This window comes from Phasianus colchicus, chromosome 30 (genome assembly GCF_987193195.1).
Source record: "Phasianus colchicus chromosome 30, bPhaCol1.hap1.1, whole genome shotgun sequence".
Taxonomy (NCBI): Eukaryota; Metazoa; Chordata; class Aves; order Galliformes; family Phasianidae; genus Phasianus; species Phasianus colchicus.
In genome coordinates this window covers 2190854-2211765 of record NC_143465.1, presented here as the reverse complement: position 1 = coordinate 2211765, position 20912 = coordinate 2190854, and the positions used below count along the sequence as shown (strand labels likewise).

Sequence of the window (20912 nt, the reverse complement as noted above, 5' to 3'; positions counted from 1 at the left end):
CCCTTCCAACCCCTATAATTCTGTGATTATCCATCCCAAACCTCTCGATGAGCGCTGAGATCTCCTTTCAGCCGCCCTTTCCGCGGCACTCCGCCTCAATTCCCCGCCCTCAGCCGGCACAGGGGGGGGTCAGCCCCACATCCAGCAGCGAAACGGCCCTTTTTCACCCCAAAATTCCACTTCCCACCCTCTGAGGCCACCCGCAGCGCACAGCAGCCGCTCCCCTCCCCCCCCTCCCCCGCGCGCGGGGCCGGACCGGAAGCGGAACCGCCCCCCCCGCGTCGTCACCGCGTCTATATAACACCCGGCTTCGCCCTCCCGCGCCATCCGCCGCCGGTGCTGGTCGGGCGCCATGTTTGCGGTCAAGCGGAACGCCGTCATCGGCTTCAACCTCTACTGCGGCGGTGGAGGCCCGGGCCTGGTGCCCGCTTCACCAGCAGGAGATCAAACCCCGCCGCCCGCCACCGCTCCGGCCACCGCCGCCACCACCGCCGCTGAGGTACCGCGGCCTCTGATTGGTTCCGCGGGGCTGTGGGCCACCGCCGGCCGCGCCGAAGCCCCCCGCGCTCCGATTGGCCCCGAGACGGCCCCCCATTCTCCTATTGGCTCCGAGGCGGCCCCCCGCGCTCCGATTGGTTCCGCCGCTGCCCGCCGGCTGCCGTCGGACTCCACGCCGCGGCCCGTCGCGCTGTGGAGCCCCGAGGAGGAGTTGGACGGCTGCGAGCCCGAGTCCGAACGCGGCCCGGGAGGCGATTCGTTGCCCGGCACGCCGCCCGAGCTGCCCGACGAGCTGCCCGACGAGCTGCGGCGGGACTCCATGGAGCTCATCCTCCGGTACCTCCGGGAGGCGGCGGGAGAGGCCGAGCCCGGTGTTAAAAAGCTTTTTCCGGGGCTCTTAGGAGGGCCCGGGCGGCCCGGCAGGACGGGCGGAGCCGTCATGGAGAAAGCGCTGGAAACGCTGCGGAGGGTCGGGGACGGAGTGATGCAGAAACACGAATTGGCCTTCCAGGGTGCGTGGAAACGGGAAACGGGGAGGAAGGGGGGTGGGGGAAGGGAACGGAACGGCCGTGGGGTGAAAACGAAAGCGGACTTTGTGCTGGGAAGGGCTGGGAGGGGGGCTGGGCTGGGCCACGCCGCGCCCCGGGGGCTGAAGGGCGGCCGTCCGTGTGCTGGGGGGCTGCTGGGGCTCCTCACGATGCTGATGAGGCTCTGGGAGTCCCCCCTGTGCAGCAGGGAGGGGTTTGGGGGCTCCTTAATGCGGTGTGGAGGGGAGGGGGATCGTCCTGGTGCTGCACTGGGGGGTCTGGGGCTGTTCTAATGCTATGAAGGGGCTTTGGAGCAGCTCCCCTGTGCGTGTGAGGGGGTTTTGGGGCTCCCCTGTGCGTGTGAGGGGTTTTGGGGCTCCCCTGTGCGTGTGAGGGGTTTGGGGTTCCCACTGTTGTCATACAAAGGGGCTTGAGGCTGCCCTGCTGCAGACTTTGGGGCTCCCTCGTGGTGCTGTATGGAGGGGTTGGGGGAATGGAGGAAGTTTGGGGTCTCCTCGTTGAGACGAAGGGGTCAGAGTTCCTCTAAAGAAGTGGGGAGTTGTGGAGTTGCTCCGCTGAGGGGGTTTGGGGCTGTCCTGCTGTTGTATTACAGCTTTTTGGGGCTCCTAAAGCCGAGGGAGCTCTGGGGCTGCGCTGCTGTGGGGTTTGGGGCTGTGCCATGAGGTCGGGTCCCTGACTCAGGTAGGAGAAGCCCCTCCCTCCCCATAGCCCTCAGCTTGTAGAATGGCTGCTTTAAGGTGCTGATTCTCACCGGTCCCAAAATAGCCCCAGTGCCTGGGCTGGGCTGAGCAGATGGGGAGGCTGCAGGTTTGGATGTACTGGAATGGGCTGGAAGGGAGAACCGGCCATTTTGGGCTGGTCTTATGTAACTTGGAAGTGAGTCCTTGGGGGCCGGTGAGAGGCCAACCATTTTGGGCTGAATTGGTGTCATTTAGAACGGGATCCTTGGGGACCAGCAGGAACTGACCATTTTTGGCTGTTTTTGTGTAACTTGGAAGCAGCTCCTTTTGAGGGTGGGGTGTGGGGAGGGGAGGGAACAGTGAGAACCAACCGTTTTGGCTTGGTTTTATGTAATTCCAAGCCCAGCCCTTGAGGACCAGCAGGAACTGACCCTTTTTGGCTATTTTTGTGTAACTCGGAAGTGACTTCTTGGCGGGGGGGGGGGGGAAGGGAACCAGTGAGAACCAACCTTCTCAGCCTGGTTTTATGTAATTCCAAGGCAAATCCTTGGGGACCTGCAGGACGTGACCGTTTTGGGTTGGATTTGTGTAACTCAGAAGTGACTCCTTGGGCTCTGATGGGTGCATCTGCTGCCAGGTCACAGAGGGGGCAGTGTTGGTGTTTTCCCCCTCCCCCCAAGCCAGTTTGTGGTGAACACCTTCCATGTCTCAGTTTGTTGTTTGTTTGTTGTTTCCTCTTCTAAATGCAAAGGGATTCAGTTTGTTCCTCACTTCCTGCAATGCACTGTTTAGAAAAGTCCAGGGGTTAATTGCCCTGCCCCAATTAAATTGGAGGGTGTGCTGCTAAACGAGCTGAGCTCAGGGTGTGCAGATTGACCCAAGCTGCTGTTAGCAACTGAGGCTTCTGCAGAGCTGGCAGCTCTGTGTACAGAGGAGGAACTGGCTTCTGGGAGGCTTCCTCTTGGTTTAAGCAATAACAAGCAGTGCCTTTCAGTTTCGTAAAGGCTTGTCTTGTTTGCTTATTCATGAGGGGGCACTGTGGATCAGGCTGTTCCAGGTGGCTGCTCAGGGGCAGGGCTGCCAGGCTGCTCCATGCCTCCTGCTGCCCTCCAGGCTCCTCAGGGCCCTCATGAGATCTCAGTGGGCAGCATGGGATGGAGGTGGGGTACCTGCTCTGCTCGTTCTGTGGCAGGGCTTGCAGCAGCAGCTGCTCTGTCATAGCTTTCAGACCTCAGGTAGAGAGGCTGTGTCCTCTCACTGGTGGCTTGGCATGGCTCAGTCCGTCTCTAAGCTGGAATCTCTTTTCAGGAATGCTTCGGAAGCTGGAAATCAAAAAAGAAGAAGATCTGCAGGCGGTGTGTGAGGTGGCTGCTAACGTTTTCAGTGATGGAGTAACAAACTGGGGCCGAGTTGTCACACTCATCTCATTTGGTGCCTTTGTTGCAAAACACCTGAAAAGCATCAACCAAGAGAAGTGCATCAGCTCGCTGGCAGGGATCATCACAGACGCTTTGGTCTCATCCAAACGCGAGTGGCTGATGAGCCAGGGAGGCTGGGTGAGTCACTGCCCACCACGAGGCTTTCAGAACGATTCAGTGTTTCCTATTTCCGTAACCCACTGGGTGTCAGCTGCCTGTGTCAGCGAAGTGCAGATGAGTCACTGTTCCAGTTAAAACCACTATCTGAAAGCACCTAGCCAGTGGCATGCAGTGGCTTTGACCCAACTGCTTGAAGCAGTCTTTGACCCAAAAAAACACATGCCCCCCTGCCTGGTGAGGAAGTGGTGGCATCCCTAAAGCAAAACAGATTGGGGTACCCCGAGCTTGCCTGAAGTTGTGTGGCTCCCAGTTGTCACCTGGGCTGTGGCTGCAGATCTCCAGGAGCTGTGGGGTGTGGAGCCTCGCTCTGTGTTGCTCCTTCCCATGGAAAGAGGCAGCTGGCTCAGGAATAACTGTCTCTTCTTTCTCTTAGGAGGGCTTTGTCGACTTCTTCCGAGTTGAGGACCTGGAAAGCAGCATCAGGAACGTGCTGATGGCCTTTGCAGGAGTGGCTGGCCTGGGGGCGAGCTTGGCCTACATGATCCGGTGAGCTGCAGTGCTGCAGAGGGGCAGAGCTCAGGGCAGACCCGCTCCGCTGGGAGCTGGCGAGCCGATCACCTCCTCCTGTGCATATTTATGCAGCTGGACTTGTGTTGACCCCAGGAGAATATCTAGGCATCCCCTGAGCAATTCTTTCCAAAGAAAGAAGGTATGTTCCACTCAGATCGTGGGTACCAATGAGGATTTATTGCTTTGGGAACAGAAAGTGGAGGAGTTGACTGATACTCTGCTTCGTTCAAGAGCATGAGGAGAGAAAGGCAAAGTGGACAGCTTCAGTTTTATCCCGGAGGAAACAGATCTGTTTCGTGAGCCAACGAGCACCTGCAGCTCCTGCCTGGACTGATCCTCGTGGCTTTGGTGTGGTGGCTGTTGCGGAGCCGATGCTTCAGAGTTGTGGTTGTGGGTTTTTGAAAATGGCATCTTCAGCTGCCGTGCTGCTGCCTGAACTCACAGCTCTGCTGTCGCAGCTTTAGGCAGCGGTGCTGTGCGAGGCTGAGGCGTGCAGCCCATGCTGGAACTCGGGGTGATTTCTGTCCCCTGCTTTCCAGCAGGGTTTGCTCAGGCCGCGGGCGGCCCTATGAGCAGTCCTGCAGTTTGAGCTGGCACTGTGGGAACCGCAGCCAGCTGCAGCCCGGCAGAGCCGGCCCGTCTGACTGCTCTCACCACCCCACCACGCCAGCAGTTTAAAAATAGGGAGTACATTTGTAAGTAGGTAAAACCCCACAAAGGGCGGGGAGGCTGCAGAGAGCCTGTAAATATCTTTACGGCTGCAGAATGTGTGCATCTTTACAGAGCTAACAACACAAAAGCAAAGGTTGAATGTGGTGGAGCTGCTGATGGATGGTGCTGTACTTCATCCCTTGCGTGGAGTTTTTGTAGCAAAGCCTTCTGCAGTGACTTTGAGCAAACCTTTCTGTGCGCTCGAGCAGAAGTGGCAGGGATTGTAGTGGGGATCAGTGGCTGCTGCACACACTGTCTGCTGGCCAGCAGCTGCCACTGCTGTTTATTTTAATCTTTTTGGTTTTCCGAGCTCTTCTGGCAGTTGGGAGGTTGTGGAAGTTGGTGTTGGTTACTTCCTTCTCTCCCCTTTAATTTTGATTCCATAAGCAGTGAACACAGCAAAGCTGATATTTGAATGTAAGTGTTCTGCAGCTGTGTAGAACTCAGTGCCTCGGCTCTGCAGCTGGTGCCAACCCCAAGCACAGCACCCAGCCCTGGGCTCCTCGTGGGCTTTGGGCTGTGCTGTGCTTGGGGCTGAGGACCCCTGCAGGACTGGGCTGAGCGTGGTGGGGAACCCGCCCAACTGCAGCCCAAGCAATGCCCAGTGGGAAGAAAGCTAAAGGCAGGGCTGTTGTCTGACCTGCCTGGGTGCTGGAGAAGCACTTAGTTTTGTCAATAAATGTCTCTTGTTCTCAGTGGGTAGCATAAAACTTATTCCTGTAGCAGGATGGGGAGCTGAAGGCTCAGCTGTGAGCACCCCAGCCCTGTGCTGCTGCTGCCTGCCTCTGCACTTTGGCCACGGCTGAAACCCCAACTGCTGCCTCTCGGTTTCAATTCCTGTGAAGCTGAAGGAGGAAGCGAGCAGGGCAGCTTGGCCGTGGGGAAGTCCCTCATCCACGGTGGGATTCCCCCCTGCCCCCCTTCCCCGTGGGCACCCGTTGCCTGTGCACACCTCATTGCTCCGTCCCCAGCTGCAGGCTGCTCTCCCCGCACCGCCTTTGGGTTTTCAGGGTTGTTTTGGGCCGGCTGCACCATGGCAACATGCAAAAGGCGGTCGCGGCCACCTGCGCTTCCTGGAAGCCGCGGTGCTGATAAGGCGCGGCCGCTGGGGCAGCTGATACGGCTCAGCTTCCTCCGCCCCGCGGCTTTTCGAAGAAGCGGCGCCGCGTTCCGCGAAGCAGCAGCGGAAGTCACGGCCGTGTGGGGCCCGGGGGGGGGTAGGGAGGAACTGGGGGGGAGGGGAATGGTGGGAACCTCCATCTGATGGGGAGCTCAGAGCTGGGCTGAGCGGCCCCACGGCCGCCATAGAATGATTGGGGTGGGATTCTCCCCCCCTACCCCCAATGTGTGCCCCCAGCCCGCCAGGGATTGGGGCACCCAAAGAACCGGGCAGCAGCGCCAACAACCTCGTTGGCCTCCAGGTAAGGAACTTCTTTCTCACAGGTGTCCTCAATAAATGTCTGTTTTAATGCAAAGGCTCCGTTGTGAGTGAGGGGAGAGCACCGGCCCGCTACGTGCGGCTCGGCTCGGTTCGAACCCGCGACCCCGCGCTCCATTTCCATGGAATTTGCGTCACTTCCGGTTAGCGCTGTAGCCCCGCCCACCCCGCTCTTATTTCTGCTTCTTAGCTCTGGCCCCGCCCAGCAACAGCGTCCGCCAATGGCGCTCGCTCGACCACGTGACCGCTTCCAGGAACATTCCGCGTAGCTCCGCCCACTCCGGGGCGCCCGCGGGGGTCGGAGTCACGCGTGGAGCCGTCGGAACGTGGGGGGGGCGGGGAGGGGGAGGTCCTTCAGCAGAGGGCGCTGCGCAACACGGGGACTCTTGGGAGGGAGGGGGGGCTGCGGGGAAATGGGAAACCCCCCCCACCCCATCTCAGAACCTTCCAGCATCCCCACGAGGAATAATGAAGTCACGAGTGGGGAATCCAGCTCAAGGGATCACTGTGTGGATGGGGAGGGGCAAAGGCCCGGTGTTGTCCACACGTGGGGAATCCACTGCGCAAACCCTGGGGACACGAGGCCATGTGCAACACGCAGCACCCGCAGTCCACAGACCGCCCCGGACACGCGTGGGTGCCAGACAGGGCACACCCCGATCCACAAACAGTGACACAGCTGCAACACCCCGAAAACACACACACACAAAAACACACACAAAAAAAACACACCCCAACACCCCCCCCCCGCCCCCTTTTCTCCCCAAAATCACCCACGCTGCGAGGAGGGGGGACACGGTGCAGTGTGACACCGAAGCACCTTTATTACCGGGCTATTAAGCCTCCTGGCCGAAGGGTGGGGGAGGAATGGCAGCTCCCAGCGTCACCCCCTCCAGGTATTCCTCCTCAAAGCACCGCAGCCTCTCCTGGCCCCCCCACGCACAGCAGCCACGGGGGTCGCGCCAGGAGCTGCGTGGGGCAGCGCAGAGGACGTCGATTTGCTGAGAGAGCTGCGGCGAATGGGAGAAGGGATGGGGAGGGTCAGGAGCATCGACCACGCATTCTCGTGCCCCGGACCCCCCCCCTTCCAGTGCCCCCCCCCCAATACTCACCTGCTCCTCGGCGCAGGGGCTCCGCTCTTCCTGGGGCAGCGCGCAGCACGTGGTGGTCACCGCTTCCAGCAGCTCTGGCACCGGGCGGCTGTGGGATGAGGGGATCAGAAACGGGGGGTCCAGGGAAGGGGGGGGGGGTTCTGCCTAACCCAGGGTCTGAGGGATCCGAGCATGTGGGCTGTGTGCCTCCCACCCAGGCTTGAGTGTGGGGTAGCACCAGGGCGGGGGGTTCTAAGAGGAGGGGTGGGGGGTTCTAAGAGGAGAATGAGGGAGTGGGCTGGGGGCTTTGGGGGACGCTGAGAGATGGGAGAGGGTCCCAGGGAAGATCGGGGGAGGGGGGTCCCAGGGGCTCTGAGAGGGTGGGGAGATGGAGGGATGTCCCAGGGGTGATATTCCCACGGATCCCAGGCAGATGGAGGGGAGGGTCCCGGAGGTTTTGGGGGGTTGTTATTCCCAAGGACACGTTGGGGGGGGGGGCGTCCCAGGGGCTGCCATCCCGTGCTCAGGGCACCCCCCCCCCAAGCACCCACCGCTTGCTGAGCAGCCGGATGGGTCCGCAGAGGGTGCGCAGCATGGCGGGGCCGGGCCGGGCCAGACTGATGTTGTGCACTTCTTGGTCGTAGGCAGGGTGGGGGGCGGCGGTGGCGAAGCAGCGGCTCCGGGCTTGGCCCAACCCTCTCTTACAGCAGCGGTGCTGCCGGGTCTTCACAGCCCCCTCCTCCCGGCAGAAGCGCTCCAACCCCCTCTGCCACTGCAGAGACACGCGGGGCCCCAAACACCGCTGTCAGCGGCTGTCCCCACCCTGTCCCTGATAGCTGCCATCACCCCCTGACACCTCTGTCACCCCTTGAGATAGGTGGGGCCTTCCTGAGACACTGCGTCACTCGCTGGGTCACCTCTGTCCTCCTGACACCTCTGTCACCCCCCCCTCCAAGGGACACCTGTGTCACACCCAGGGACATGCAGGGCCATTCCCACATACCTGCATTATCCCACAGACACTTCACACCCCCTCACCCCCCCAGGATATCCCAAGGGACACTTGTGTCCCAGCACCTCCTGGACACCTGGGTCACACCTAAAGACACCTGTGTCCTCCCCAAACACCTTCATGGGACACTTAGGTCACTCCCCAGGAAACACCGTCATCATCCTTCCGAATGCCTGGATCATGCTCCAATACACCTGCGTCACCCTGAGTGATACTTGTGTCACCCCCTCACGACACCTGTGTGCTCCACAGGCACCTAAATCACACTTTGGGATGTCTACATCAACACCTGGGACATCTGTGTTAATCCCTTCGACCCATCTGTCATATGCCACCTCTCTATCACCCTCCCAGCACCTATCTAGGGGTGGCCAAGCTGTGATGGAGGTGAGACCACTCCTGTCACCCCCTACCCACCTTGACATCCCCCCCACAGCTCCCTCCCACCTCCAGGTCCCCCTCTATCTCCAACTCACAGCAGCGTGGGCGCACTCCAGACTGCTGTTATGGCAGCAGCGGCCAAAGTCACGCTCCAGGCGGCTGTGGAAGCGTGCCCGGGGCCCAGGGAGGCCTTTGGGGCTGGGTCGCAGCCCCCTTAGGCGGCAGATGTTCTCCATGTTGGCAGCGTTGGGTTCACCAGGTGGGAAGGATGGCACAACCACGGGCTCAAAGACGGTGATCTCGGTGATCTCGGTGATGGCAGTGGCGCCCACGGTGGCGTCGGTGAAGCAGCGGCGTCGTGCAGCACCGTGCTGGTGGCAGCAGTGGAACTGACGTGTTTTCACCCCAAATTCATCCTCGCAGAATGTATCCAGGACATCGGTCCACTGCAGGGACAAAGGGACACCCAGGTCACCGTCAAAATGTCTCCACATCTGTGTCACCCCCCCCCTCCTGGATACCTGTGTCATCTCCCAGGACACTTCTGTTATCACCTTGGGACACCTGCATTGCTCCCTGGGACACACTCCTGGACATCTGTTCCCTTCAATATCATTGTCACCCCCTGGGACACCCTCACAAATATCCGGGTCACCCCTCAGGGACATATGGGGCTCTCCCCAGGCACATGCATCACCCCCTGAGACATCTGTGTTAATCCCTTGGACCCATCTGTCACCCTCTGGCTACCTGTGTCACCCCCAGGACCTCACCCCCTGGATATCTGTATCATCCCCACCCCCCACAACACATCTATGTGATCTCTACAGGACACCTGCATCACCCTTTAGGATACCTGCATCACCCCTACACAAATCACCCCCCCCCAAGAGACACCCCAGCTCTGTGTGCCCCCCCTTGGTGACGTGACCCCAGACTCACCGCCCGCCTGGCGCAGGGCAGCGGGGCATGGTGCTGGCAGCAGCTGTCCAGGCGAGGCCAGAAGCTGTCGAGTGCAGCCACCTGCCTGCGGAGGTGGGCAAAGGCAGCAGGGGGCAGCGAGGGCCGGGGTGCACGGGGGATCAGCGAAGGGCTTCGGCAGTAACGGCTGAGGTCGTCAGGCAGAGGCCAGGCTGGGGGGAAGCCCTCCAAGATGCTGCCCCAGGTGGAGGTGTGTGACGGCGCCCGCGGGTACGGGATGTCATCAGCCCCAGCTGATGGGATGATGTTGGGGAGCAGATGGAAGTCCTGCTCCTCCTGCTGCACTGTGGGGAAATAGCAGGGTGAGCCTACTTTTCTCCACCCTGCAGGACACGTCCCACATCATTCCGGGAGGGTCCCCATTCCACGGTCCTGGGTGTCCCCTTGCTCACCCAGACTTGTGTGAGCCCTACAGCCCTGTCCCCACGTCCTTCTGTTTCCCCCCTCCCCGTTGTCCCCACCCCTGACTGTCCCCTTGCCCTCCAATCCCTAATTATGTCCACCCCTGTCCCCATGTCCCCTCCATCCACACTCCCACTTACGCCCTGTCCCTACACCTCCTCCATCCCTCGTGTGTTCCCGTATCCCTGTGCACACCCCTGCATTCTCCACCCCCCCAACCCCCCTCCTCTGTTCTGGGTTTCCCCATGCTCCCCCCATTCCATCATGTCCCCCATTCTCACACTGCTGGATCTCGTGCGATTGCTGGATCAGTTGCTCATGCTGGGGCTTCAGGTCTGCCACTGTGACATGGGGACAGAGGGCACAACGGTCACCCCCTGGCTCAGACCCCACAAATACCCTCCCCTTCCCCTGTCCCAGTGCTGAGGTGGGGGGACAAATAGGGATTCACACCCCCAGATATTGGGGAGAGCATGGCAGGCTGTAACAGGGACAGGACAGGGATGGCCGAGAGGGGACACAGGTGGTGGTAAAGCAACCAGGAAAGAGCTCAGGAACGTGGGGAGGGGACACAAAGTGTCAGGGAGGGACTGAAGTGACCAAAACAAAGGGACCTGAGCACCCAAAAAGGGGATGATAGGACTGAGCAGTGACCCAGCTCTGCAGGGATGAGGATGCAGGAGGTTGGGAGGGGATGCAGGTGTGTGGGAAGGGGACCCAGGTGGCCAAGCAGACATAAAGAAGCCACAAAAGGGACACAAGTGGCCATGGAAGGAACATAAATGGCCATGGAAGGGACACAAGTGGCCATGGAAGGGGCACAAGTGGCCATGGAAGGGAATCCAAACAGCCAGGAGGGAACATGGCGGGGCGGTGGCCCAGGTGTACAGGGAGGGGTCCAGGCATGCAGGAGAGGCCCAGGTAGCCCACGAGGGCTGAGCTGTGCCCCAGGGGCTGCAGGGGACGCGATGGGGAACTCACCAGCCGTGCCGAGGAGGAGGAGGAGGAGGCCGAAGGCGGCCATGGTGTCGGGCGCTGTGCAGCCACCGGCGGTTCTGCTGCCTTATGAAGAGCCGGGGCGGTGCGGGGCCTCATCCCGAGGCTGAGTCACAGCCTGACGTCGAAGCAGATCCGGAGGGGGGGGGGGACAAAAAGGGGAGGGCAGGGGGGGTTGTGGGCACCCAGTGCGGCCTGCACCCCTGGGTTGGGCTCAATTGAGGCCTGCGGGTGGGCCCCATGCCTCAGCACAACCGGCCCGGCCGGTCCTGGGGCACCACGACACCAATAGGCCTCAGCACCGCCAGGGCGGCCCCAAAACCATCAACAGTGACCCCAAAATCATCATCACGGTGATCCCCAAACCACCACAGTGACCCCAAAACCACCACGGTGATCCCAAAATCATCACGGCGACCCCATAACCGTCACGGTGGTCCTTCAAACCACCCTCCTCCCCCCCCCCCCCACGACTCCACTTGCATCACTGCCAGTGAAAGCGCAGTGGATTTTTGTGGTTTTTGCCCCATTTTGGAGCCCGCCCCACCCAGTGAGTCACCCCATTGCTGGCGGGGTGATGGGGATGGGGGGGAGCCTGCAGGGGGACCCTCCTCTCCCCCCCCCCGCCTTGGCACGGTCTTATCCCATTGCCACAAATAATAAGGATAAAGGAGGTGACCTCCATGGGACACTGAGCACAGGTGGAGTGTGACATTGACATGGCCCTGGTCACGTCCCTTACACCCAGGAATGTGTGTATGTGTGTGTATTTGGGGTGGGGGTGGGGGGCACAAGGACTTTCTGACTGCAGGCCCAAGGAGCCCCCCCACCCCCCAGCACAGCTGCACCCCAAAGGGCACTGAACCCCATTCACAATGAGGGATGGGGGGAGGGGGGATGAGAACAAAATTTGGGGTTGGTTCCCACAGGGGCAGCACCAGCCCCGGCCCCCCCCCCTCAGGCTATTGCCCAAGGTGCCGGCTGACGCGGGTTTGCGCAACCCCCCCCTCGGGTAGGGAAAAACCCAGACAACACAGCGGGGGGAGCACAGGCGTCAGGGGGGGGAACCTGCGTGTCTTGGAGGGGGGGGAGAGTCTGGTGTCTGGAGAGGGGGGGGGGGGGGCAAAAATATGGGGTAAATGGGGACCCAGGTGGGGTTAGAAAAGGGTGTTGGGGAGGAATTGGTGTCCAGGTGGGGGCTGGGGATGCGTTGGGTGTAAACAGGGGACAGGTACCAACATGGGGAGGACGCAGGTGTCCAAATGGGTGGAGGGGAGGGGGGGGGGGTTGGGTCCTATTTTCAACACCTGCAGCTGCTCTTGGCAGCAGAAAGGGTCTGGAGAGACCCTTTGTTCCCAGCAGAGGCACAGCCAAGCACCATTTCCCAGCACTTTAATGAGTGCGTGGTTGGAGGGGTGGGAAACAGAGGGGATACAGGGTGTGTGTATGGGGGGGGGGGGTCAGAAGAGTTCCTCAGCGTTGGGGACGCGGGCGTCCCGCAGTTCCCGCAGCCGCTGCAGCACCTGGCCCAGGCTGTGCTCCCCCAGCTGCCGGTTGTCCCGCGTGCGGATGCTGACAGTGCCATGTTCCTGTTCCCTGCGGCCGACCACTGCGGGGGGACAGCATGGTTTGGGTGTGGGGGGGGAAAAAAGGATGGGTTTGGGGGGAAACAGGTTGGTTTGGGGGGAGAATAGGTTGGTTTGAGGGGGGGAACAGGCTTGCAAGGAAAACAGGTTGGTTTCAGGAGAAATGGAAAATAAGGTTGTTTTGGGGGGAGCAGCCCTGCTTGGCACCCAAACATGTGGGTGCAGCCGTGTGCTGTGCACACCCACACCCCCCTGTGCACACACACACACCCAGTCTATGCACACCCACGCCCGCGCTGTGCACACCCACACCTGGGCTGCACCCATGCACCCTCGTGTGGGCACACTCAGACTGTGAGTCACACACACACACACACACTCATGGGAACCCCCTCAGTGCTCCCACACCCACCCATGCCCCCCCCGTTATGTGTGCACACCCACACATGTTCCCAAGCACACCCACGGCAGCCCCCAGGTGTTCATTTGCAGCCTACATTGCAGAGTCCTGAGCAGCACCCCTCAAACAGAGGGTCCCTGGGGGGGGGGGGGGGGGAGTCTCAAAGGATTCCCAGGGAATTCCCAGGGGATCCCAGAGGGTTCCCAAGGAGGCTCTGCGGGTGTTCCCAGCCACTTCCTGATGCTCTCACCCCACAAATCCCAGTTCCCGTCGGGATGCGGATGCGGAGGTGGGCAGGCAGCCGGGAACCACTGACTCAGTGCTGCCACTCCCATGCCCGGGGGGGGCACGGGGGGGGGGGACACATAGCCAGGGGGGAGTGGGGTTGACAAGGAGCATAGAGGTGATCCTTTCCCCCTTACCCAGCTGGAAGTTGTAGTGGGTGAGCTGTGCCCGGCGGATCTTCCTGCCCAGTGTGGCACCTGCATCAGCATCCAGGTCAGCCATCACGCCGTCCCGCCGCAGCATGGCATGGACCTGCCAACATCAGGTCAGCAGGGATGTGGGGGACAAAAGGGGACATGCAGGGCCATTGGGGACAAACTCACCTCACGGGCATAGCCCTCAGTATCAGGTGCCTGCGGGATCACCATTGCCTGCAGTGGGGAGAGCCAGAGCGGCCTGCAGGGAAGCAGCTGGGGGTAAGGGAGGGAAGGGGTTTGGGGTGTCCTTGAGTCTGGGGTCTCCTGGAGATGGGACTATGTGGGACTGGGGTGCACCCAGGACTGAAGGTGCTCCCCAAGAATTGGAGATGGTTTGTGGGATGCCCCTGGAAATTAGAGGAGTTGCGTGGAGATACAGAGGTACTCTTGGGAATTGAGGGTAGATGGGGGTAGGAGTGCCTCCAGGACGCCCCCAGGGACTGGGGGTGCTTTGGTCCCTCACCATTTGCCACCGCAGCTCTCAGCCATCACAGCCACCATGCGCTCAACGGAGCCCAGCACTGCGCGGTGGATCAGCACCGGCCGCGCCGTTCCTCCAGCTGCACTGTGGGGGCACAGCATGGGGGGCTGTTGGCAGGCACTGCGCCTCCCAGCACGGCCCATCTCTCAATCCCCCTGTCCTACATATGATCCCAATCTTGCCCCTGCCCCCACACCTACCCTTGAGCCCTTCCAGCCCCAATCCTGATCTCTCCAATGACTCCAACCCTATGCCCTCTAGTCTCTATTCCTGTCCCTTGGTCCCTGATCCATCTCCACCCACCATCCCATCCCCAAACCTGCCCCATTCCCAATCCCTTCCCTGCCTCCTCAATCAGTAATCCTGCTCCCCTTCCCCTACCTGGCATACTCTAGCCCAAACCTCTCGGGCATCTGGAAATCCAGCTGAATGGTGCCACACTGGTGATGCCTCCCCAATGCATCCTGGATCCGGATATCAATCTGCAAAAAGGGAAGGTAGCAGGGGTGGCTCTTCCCACCCTGACATACGGGACACAGAGGACAATAACGGGTCCTTAGAGACTCCCCCCACTCCCCTGCAACGTGATGCAAAACCAAACTCACCTTGGGGCCGTAAAAAGCGCCGTCACCCTGACTCAGCTCCCAGGGCTCTCCAAAATCTTGGAGGCTCTTCTCCAATTGCTGCAAGAGCAAACGGGAAGGGGGAAGGGGGACATGATGCGATGCTTTGGATGCAATGCGTAGATGTGATGCTTGGAGGTGGAGGGGGCAAAACCAGCACACGATACTCAGGGTGTTGCAAAGTTGCTCAGGTTGCAAAGGAAAGACACGTAGGATGTGATGCAGGAGATGCAATGCCAACACTGTCCCACCTGCTCAGCACGGTCCCAAGTTGCAGCATCCCCCAGGAAGCCATCGGGGCGCGTGGCCAGAGCCATTTGGAAGGAGAAGCCCAGCGTGGCGTAAACAGAGCGCACAAAGTCCAGGCAGGCACCGATCTCTGCCTCCAGCTGTGGGACAACGCTGTAAGCAAGGAAATGGGGGACACAGAAGGGACGCAGAGGGGACACAGAAGGAACACCCACCTGCTCCAGTGCACAGAAGATGTGTGCATCGTCCTGCTGGAAGCGCCTCACACGTGTCAGCCCGGTCAGGGAGCCGGGGGGCTCGTTGCGATGCAGCACCCCAAAGTCAGCCAGGCGTAAGGGCAGCTCCCGCCACGATCGCGGCCGGTGGGCGAACATGAGGCTGCCAACAGATGGACAGATGGATGGATGACAGCCCTGCTGGGCCCCTCACCACCCCTCCAGCATGCTCAGCTCACCAGTGGGCCGGGCAGTTCATGGGTTTGAGTGAGAGCGTCTCGGTGCCGGCGGTGAAGGAGAACATATGGGCGCTGTAGTGCTGCCAGTGCCCCGAGAGCTCCCAGAGGCGTGGGCTGAAGATGTTGGGGGTCACCACCTCACTGAAGCCCCTCGCCTGGTACTCGCTCTGTGGGGATGGGATGGAGACATCAGCCTATCCTCAGGAAGCTACGTGCACCCCATGGTGGGGTTTGAGGGGCAGTGGGGCACGGCACTGTCCCCAACAGTTTGCAGAGGAGGGTGACAACGCTGGAGCAGCCCAGGGGGCTTTGAGGCCATACCCTGATGAAGTCAATGAGGGTGTTATAGATGTGGGCTCCACGGGGCAGGAAGAAGCAGCTCCCAGGGCTGAGTGCGTGGAAGAAGAAGAGTTCCTGTTCCTGTGAAGTGGGACACGTCACTGCAGAGGCCATCAGTAGTCAGTTCCCAAGAACTGTTCTACGCAGGGCTCACCTTCCCAATGCGCCGATGGTCACGTAGTGCAGCTGCATCCTGTGCCTGCTGCCAGGCTTCCAGCTCCTGCGTGCTGGGAAAGGCGATGGCAGCGATGCGTTGCAATGAGAGGCGGCCTGAGGGACCCTGCCAGAATGCAGCCGAGCTCTGCAGGAGGGACAGAGGGGGGTTACGGGATGCCCACATCCCCTCAGCCCACATTCCCTGTGCTGCACCTACTGTCAGGATGCGCAGTGCCCCGATCAGCCCTGTGTGTGGGAGGAGGGGACCGTGGCACAGCTGAAGCAGTGGGCCACACCTGCAGGGATGGATATGGAGGGGGGGGGGGGGTGAGTCACCATTCTGCCTCACACAGCCCTCGATGGGGCCACCGTGCTCACCTATACACAGTGGTCATTGGGGACGTCACCTCCTCCTCAATTCGCTGCAGCTGGAAGCTGTTGTGCTGTGGGGAGCGAGGCAGGTGACGATGACATGGGTGACATCAGCCTAAGTGACACCAGCACAGGTGACACCAGTGATGGTCCAACTGGGAGGGTGCCACTGCCCTCGGGGAAGGGACAGCCAAAGTCTCACCTTGAAGAGCTCCAGCAGCTCCTCACGGGTGGCCTCAAGGCGTTCAAAGCGGTGCTGGGAACTGGCGAAGGCCATGCAGGCATCCTCCAGCACTGGCAGCTCACTGCGCTGCACCGTCCTGCGGGTGCAGGGACACGCTGGGGATGTGGGCAAGGGGCTCCATGGGGCAGCATCCCCACAGCTCTGTACCTGTCACCCATGTGGGCGTCGCAGAAGAAGCCATCCTCAGTGGCGACCGTACTGCAGATCGTGGCTCCATAGAACTGCTCCACTGCTGCTCCCAGGACGAAGGCGCTGGACTGCCAGAAAGCCTGAAGATACAGGAGATGTGGGGGACGAAGCAGATGTGGGGGGATGCAGCAGGGATACAGCGGATATAGGAGGGACACAAAAAGCATGGAGGACACTGGGGATGCGTGGGACCATGGGGGGTTGGAGATTCATGATCCTTGAGGTCCCTTCCAACCCTGGCAATTCTGTGATAGCAGGATAAGGGGACACCGTGGATCTGAAGAACACTTAGGGGACAACAGGGAGCACAGGGGGGAACTGGGAATACAGGAAACATGGTTGACATCAGAAATACGGGGCCATGGAGCATGCCTGGGATGGCAGGAGGGGGGTGTTAGGGTTAGGGATGGGGGCTGTAGGGAACACAGCGGGGACGTGGCACTCAGGAACACGGATTGGTGAGCACAGTGGGGATGGGCTGTGGTTGAACCTGAAGGTCTTTTCCAGCCTCATTGATTCAATGACACGGGGAGCACGGAGGAGCACTGGGGGTGCCGGGGGGGGGTGGGGTGGGGGGCACAGCGGGCAAACGGAGATGTGGGGACACGGGGTGCGCAGGGCGCAGTGAGACTCACAGCGCGGCCCTCCGGCGCGGTGAAATCGAGCAGCTCCAACTCCGCGTCGCTCTCAAGGGGCCGCTTGAGGTCCCGCAGCTCCCCGTTCACCCGGGCCACCACCGCCGAGCGGCGCCTGCGGGGACAACGCGGGGACAGAGCGGGGTGTCGGGAGCCCACGGGGGAGGCGGAGGGGGGGGGCGGGTCGTACCCCAACTGCTCGGCCACGTGGAGCGGGGTGCTGCGCAGCGCCCGGCCGGGAAGGAAGCGACCTCCGGGCAGCGAGATGCGGATCGGGGTCCCTTCTGCGGGGCCGCTTCCATGGCCGCTTTCACGCTGCTCGCGGTCCGCTTTCAACCGCTCGAAGAGCCGCAGCCGTTCGGCGAAATGGGGCTGAAAGCGGAGAAAAGGGGTCAAGGGGTGCGGACCCCAAAAAATGGCGAGGAGGAGGGGGAGGGATGCTGAGGTTGTATTGGGGAGGGGGGGGGGGCTCAGCGCACCCGGTACCGCCGCTGCGACCCCCCCAGCAGCAGCAGCCGCCGCATCGCGGGGTCGGAACCGCCCCTTCCGGCAGCGGGGGGACGCTGCGGTCCTCCCCCGGGGCGGAGCTCCGCGATCGCGGCCTCGGGGTGACGAGATCCGTCCCTCCGACCTCAAATCGCCCCCAAAAGCTTTCGGGATGCTGCTGGGCTCCCCCCGCTTTTGGTCCCCAAAGCGCCGCCATTTTGTCCTCTTGTCCTCCCCCCCTCCCCTCCCGCGGACCCCCACGTGCCGCCATCTTGTGTGCCCACAGCCGCTCTGAACGTCACCCCAAAATGTCCCGAATCCCCCTCGACGCCGTCACTTTGTGCCCCATACATCACGTCCCACGCAACGTCCCGCTCCGAACGCTTCAGAGCCCGACGTCGCCATTTTGTGCTCCTCAGGGCTGCCGTCCCGCGTCGATGGCCCGAATGGCCCCAAAATGCAGCCGTGGGGCGTTCCTACAGCCGCCCCCCCAACAAAGCGCTGCCGTTCTGTGGTCCTACGTCCACCAAAACGACCCCAATGCTGCCATTTTGTCCTTCTGCAGTTGGACCCCCCCGGCGCTGCGGACCCCCACGTGCCACCATTTTGTGCGGTTCCCAACGTGATGATAAACGTCCCAAATCTCCTCAATGCCGTCATTTTACGCTCTTGCGGTCACCCAGCCCCCACAAAACACCCCAAAGGTTGAAGCTCTGCTGTTCTGCGGTCCTACAAACGGCTGCCTACAAAAACCACCCCAATGCTGTGGGCCTCAACGCCGCCATTTTGTTCTCCTTTGGCCGCTGCCCCATACAGACATCCCAAAACCCTGCAGGCCCCATTTTGCTCTTCTGCCCCCCAAACTCCACTTCACAACCCCACCAGCAGCACCGGGAGCCATCAATACGCCCATTGTAGGGATGGGATCTTCTCTTTCCCCGTAAACATTGGGTTTTGCCATCCCCCAGGCTGACCCTGGGGCAGCAGCGATGTCCACGTCGGGGTTCAGAGCCACATCTCGGTGCCATTTGGTCCTTTGGAGCGGCCGTGCTCCACCTGCAGCCCTCAGATGGTGATGCCAGAGTGCTGAAGCATCATTCAGCTGAAGGAAAAGGAGCCAGAACAGCACAAAGAAGGGAAAACTGGAATCAGATGTAAACAAAAACCTGAGATGCTGAACGGGGTGAAAGCATTGCTCCTTTCTGGGTGGGAGAGCAGCGCTGGTGGGGATGGAGATCGATGGGGCTGCTCTGGGAGGAGGAGGAGGAGGAGGAGGAGAAGGAAAGCAGCAGCTGCCAGGCCCCAGGGGTGCAGCCGTAGCAGAAGGAGGGTTACAGAGAGGATGACACCAATCCAACGGGTGTTTTATTAATGGAGGAATACACATTTCAGAACGCCCTGCAGTTCCACCGCCGCTTCCTCCAACGCTTGTTGCCCTCTCGCACCGACCATGCGAGCGTCGCCGCGACAAACCCGGCTCTGCTGAACAGGGAAAAGCAAACAGCCCTATTTACAGCGCTTTGGGAACAACAGCAGCTCGCCCTCCTGCAGCTCAGAGCACGCCTGGTTGTTCTGCAGGGTTAAAAGCACACAAAAGCAAACACGAAAACCCCCCGTAATGCACATCATCCAGCAGGCGGTGGTGAGCACTGAGAGCTGCCCGGCGTCTGTGTGTCCATCCGTGTGTCCATCCATCCACCCGTGTGTCCATCCATGTGTCTGCATTCCCCTCTGGCTCCGCTTTGGGAACCACGAGACACGCTTTATTTATCATTACTTTATGTAAAAAATAGGTGTTTTATTTTTCTTTTGTTTTCCTCATCAGGTGAAATACAAAAAGTATCGCTGGGGATTGAAATCACAGACATGGGGAGAAAGGAAAAAAAACAAAAAACCAACAACACCCCCAAAATGCCTTCATGTCTCCAAATCACTGCGTGGGTTTTACTGTGCAGCGGTGCCGTCCTTAAATGCAATTTTAAAGCAACAGCACAGAGTGAAGTGAGAAACCAAAGAACCACGCAGCTTCCACTGTTAAAATACCTCATTTCTTTTGGCTTTTCTTTACAGGATGGTTTCCCTCCTCACGAGTCCTTGTGTTCCTCCCAGCCTCAGAGCCATGGGGATGCCAGCAGCAGTCAATCTCGTATGTTGGATGTGGAAATCATTGCTTGAAACAAAAGCAGCAGCAAAGTCATTCACATTGTTGTATCCAGGGGGAAAGGTGGGTTGGGTGAGCACTGCAGCCATAGTCAGACCTCAACGTGGGGCTCAAGGGATGCGATGGGGCTCCATGCTTCAAGATGAGCAAACCAAGCTCTGGGTTTCCCATCCAGACCCGGAGCCAAAGACATTCAGAGCTGTGATTCAGTGCTTTGAGGCACAGCGAAAGGACGATCAGCCCCGAGCTCCCCGTGCTGAGCACCTCACAGCCACACACACCGCGTGGATGGAACCGAACACAGTCCCCAGCACACACAGCAAAGAAATGATCTGCCATTTTCTGGTTTTGTAATCTTTATGTAGATATTTAACCCTACACCCTTATCAAACATATATAATGAGTTCTACCAACTAAAAAAAAAAAAAAAAAAAAAAAAATAATAATAAAATAAAATAATCAAGTAAAATTCCAACTTCATATAAAAGCCCCCTGCGTGCGGCCGCAGCGCCGTCCCCATGCTGTGTGCAGGAGGGGGGAGCTGACATCGCCCCATCGCTCTGCATGCAGGATCTCTCTTGTACAGTCTGTGAGTTTGTCAACAATCAAAGAGATGTCATTAAAAAGTGATTATATACACACATACAAAGTCAACAGTGTTCCCAGAACAAAAATAAAATAAAATAAAAACCCAAACAAACGACAGACAATGGATTTTTCCCAAACGTGGTTAAGATCTACAGGAGGGCCCACGACGGAGCTGAGGACGCGGTGCTGGGGTGGGTGTAGGGGATGCATGCTGGCCCTGGTGCCGCACCACGCCGAATTCCCTGCTCTTTTGGGGGCAGAAAGCTGCAGGGAGCTGGGGAGCACGTGGGTCAGTTTGCAGCTGGACTGAGGTTCCTGGGGTGAGCGTGGCCTGGGGCAGCTTTGGGGCATGGCATGGGGTGTTTCTGCAATGCCCAACGCTCCCAGCTACCACCCCAGGAAGGGACAGAGCTGCAGGCGCCAGGAGAAGGGGGAAAAAGGTGGCTCGTCCCCAAGAAAGGCACAGGAAGGGTTGGTGTTTGTCACAGCACAAAGCGCTTGGACCCTTTATTCATCCCTCCCAGCAGCCGAGCTCCTGCCCCGACCTCTCCTCGTGTCTGACACGGGCTGAGGACTCGGGAGGCAAAGCAATTTGGTAATCAGCTAAAAGAACATCCCAAC

The 20912-nt window shown here is 60.0% G+C and overlaps 3 protein-coding genes across 5 annotated transcripts; 1 reads left to right on the top strand and 2 right to left on the bottom strand.

The window, feature by feature from the left end:
* Positions 1–307: 307 nt before the first annotated feature.
* MCL1 (MCL1 apoptosis regulator, BCL2 family member) lies at positions 308–6687 on the top strand. 2 transcript variants are annotated; one of them, XM_090127328.1, is made up of 6 exons: positions 308–1010; positions 3035–3282; positions 3698–3810; positions 4331–4335; positions 5432–5444; positions 5903–6687. In XM_090127328.1, exons 1-6 carry the CDS (start codon positions 353–355, stop codon positions 6012–6014), a joined length of 1149 nt encoding a protein of 382 aa, XP_089983454.1. In that variant the 5' UTR covers positions 308–352; the 3' UTR covers positions 6015–6687. The 2 variants fall into 2 exon arrangements, with proteins under 2 accessions (XP_089983454.1, XP_031467250.2); XM_031611390.2 differs by lacking the exons at positions 5432–5444; positions 5903–6687 and having other exon boundaries at positions 315–1010; positions 3698–5240.
* Positions 6688–6782: 95 nt separating this feature from the next.
* On the bottom strand, positions 6783–10980 carry ECM1 (extracellular matrix protein 1). The gene is made up of 7 exons (XM_031611389.2): positions 10832–10980; positions 10132–10191; positions 9410–9732; positions 8563–8913; positions 7626–7846; positions 7096–7183; positions 6783–6993 (listed from the first exon to the last, which is right to left on the bottom strand). Exons 1-7 carry the CDS (start codon positions 10872–10874, stop codon positions 6820–6822), a joined length of 1260 nt encoding a protein of 419 aa, XP_031467249.2. The 5' UTR covers positions 10875–10980; the 3' UTR covers positions 6783–6819.
* A 1242-nt stretch (positions 10981–12222) lies between these two features.
* Positions 12223–20118, bottom strand: TARS2 (threonyl-tRNA synthetase 2, mitochondrial). 2 transcript variants are annotated; one of them, XM_031611380.2, is made up of 18 exons: positions 17894–20118; positions 17247–17428; positions 17057–17171; positions 16380–16501; positions 16191–16308; positions 15995–16059; positions 15834–15912; positions 15615–15761; positions 15443–15541; positions 15122–15288; positions 14883–15045; positions 14670–14807; positions 14401–14478; positions 14177–14277; positions 13778–13879; positions 13441–13513; positions 13255–13369; positions 12223–12455 (listed from the first exon to the last, which is right to left on the bottom strand). In XM_031611380.2, exons 1-18 carry the CDS (start codon positions 18200–18202, stop codon positions 12307–12309), a joined length of 2322 nt encoding a protein of 773 aa, XP_031467240.2. In that variant the 5' UTR covers positions 18203–20118; the 3' UTR covers positions 12223–12306. The 2 variants fall into 2 exon arrangements, with proteins under 2 accessions (XP_031467240.2, XP_031467241.2); XM_031611381.2 differs by lacking the exon at positions 17894–20118 and adding an exon at positions 17536–17811.
* Between the last annotated feature and the right edge of the window lie 794 nt (positions 20119–20912).

Excerpts from the sequence above, each read along its gene's own strand:
- MCL1 (XM_090127328.1), top strand. The coding sequence starts at position 353 with ATGTTTGCGGTCAAGCGGAACGCCGTCATCGGCTTCAACCTCTACTGC. Across the intron at positions 1,011-3,034 it reads ACACGAATTGGCCTTCCAGG|GAATGCTTCGGAAGCTGGAA; the intron begins GTGCGTGGAAAC and ends ATCTCTTTTCAG. Across the intron at positions 3,283-3,697 it reads TGATGAGCCAGGGAGGCTGG|GAGGGCTTTGTCGACTTCTT; the intron begins GTGAGTCACTGC and ends TCTTTCTCTTAG.
- ECM1 (XM_031611389.2), bottom strand. The coding sequence starts at position 10,874 with ATGGCCGCCTTCGGCCTCCTCCTCCTCCTCCTCGGCACGGCTG. Across the intron at positions 7,847-8,562 it reads TGGAGTGCGCCCACGCTGCT|TGGCAGAGGGGGTTGGAGCG; the intron begins GTGAGTTGGAGA and ends GTGTCTCTGCAG. Across the intron at positions 6,994-7,095 it reads GCCCCTGCGCCGAGGAGCAG|CTCTCTCAGCAAATCGACGT; the intron begins GTGAGTATTGGG and ends CATTCGCCGCAG.
- TARS2 (XM_031611380.2), bottom strand. The coding sequence starts at position 18,202 with ATGACGGCATTGAGGAGATTTGGGACGTTTATCATCACGTTGGGAACC. Across the intron at positions 14,479-14,669 it reads CTTGGGACCGTGCTGAGCAG|CAATTGGAGAAGAGCCTCCA; the intron begins GTGGGACAGTGT and ends TTGCTCTTGCAG. Across the intron at positions 13,514-13,777 it reads GAGAGCTGCGGTGGCAAATG|GCCGCTCTGGCTCTCCCCAC; the intron begins GTGAGGGACCAA and ends GCTTCCCTGCAG.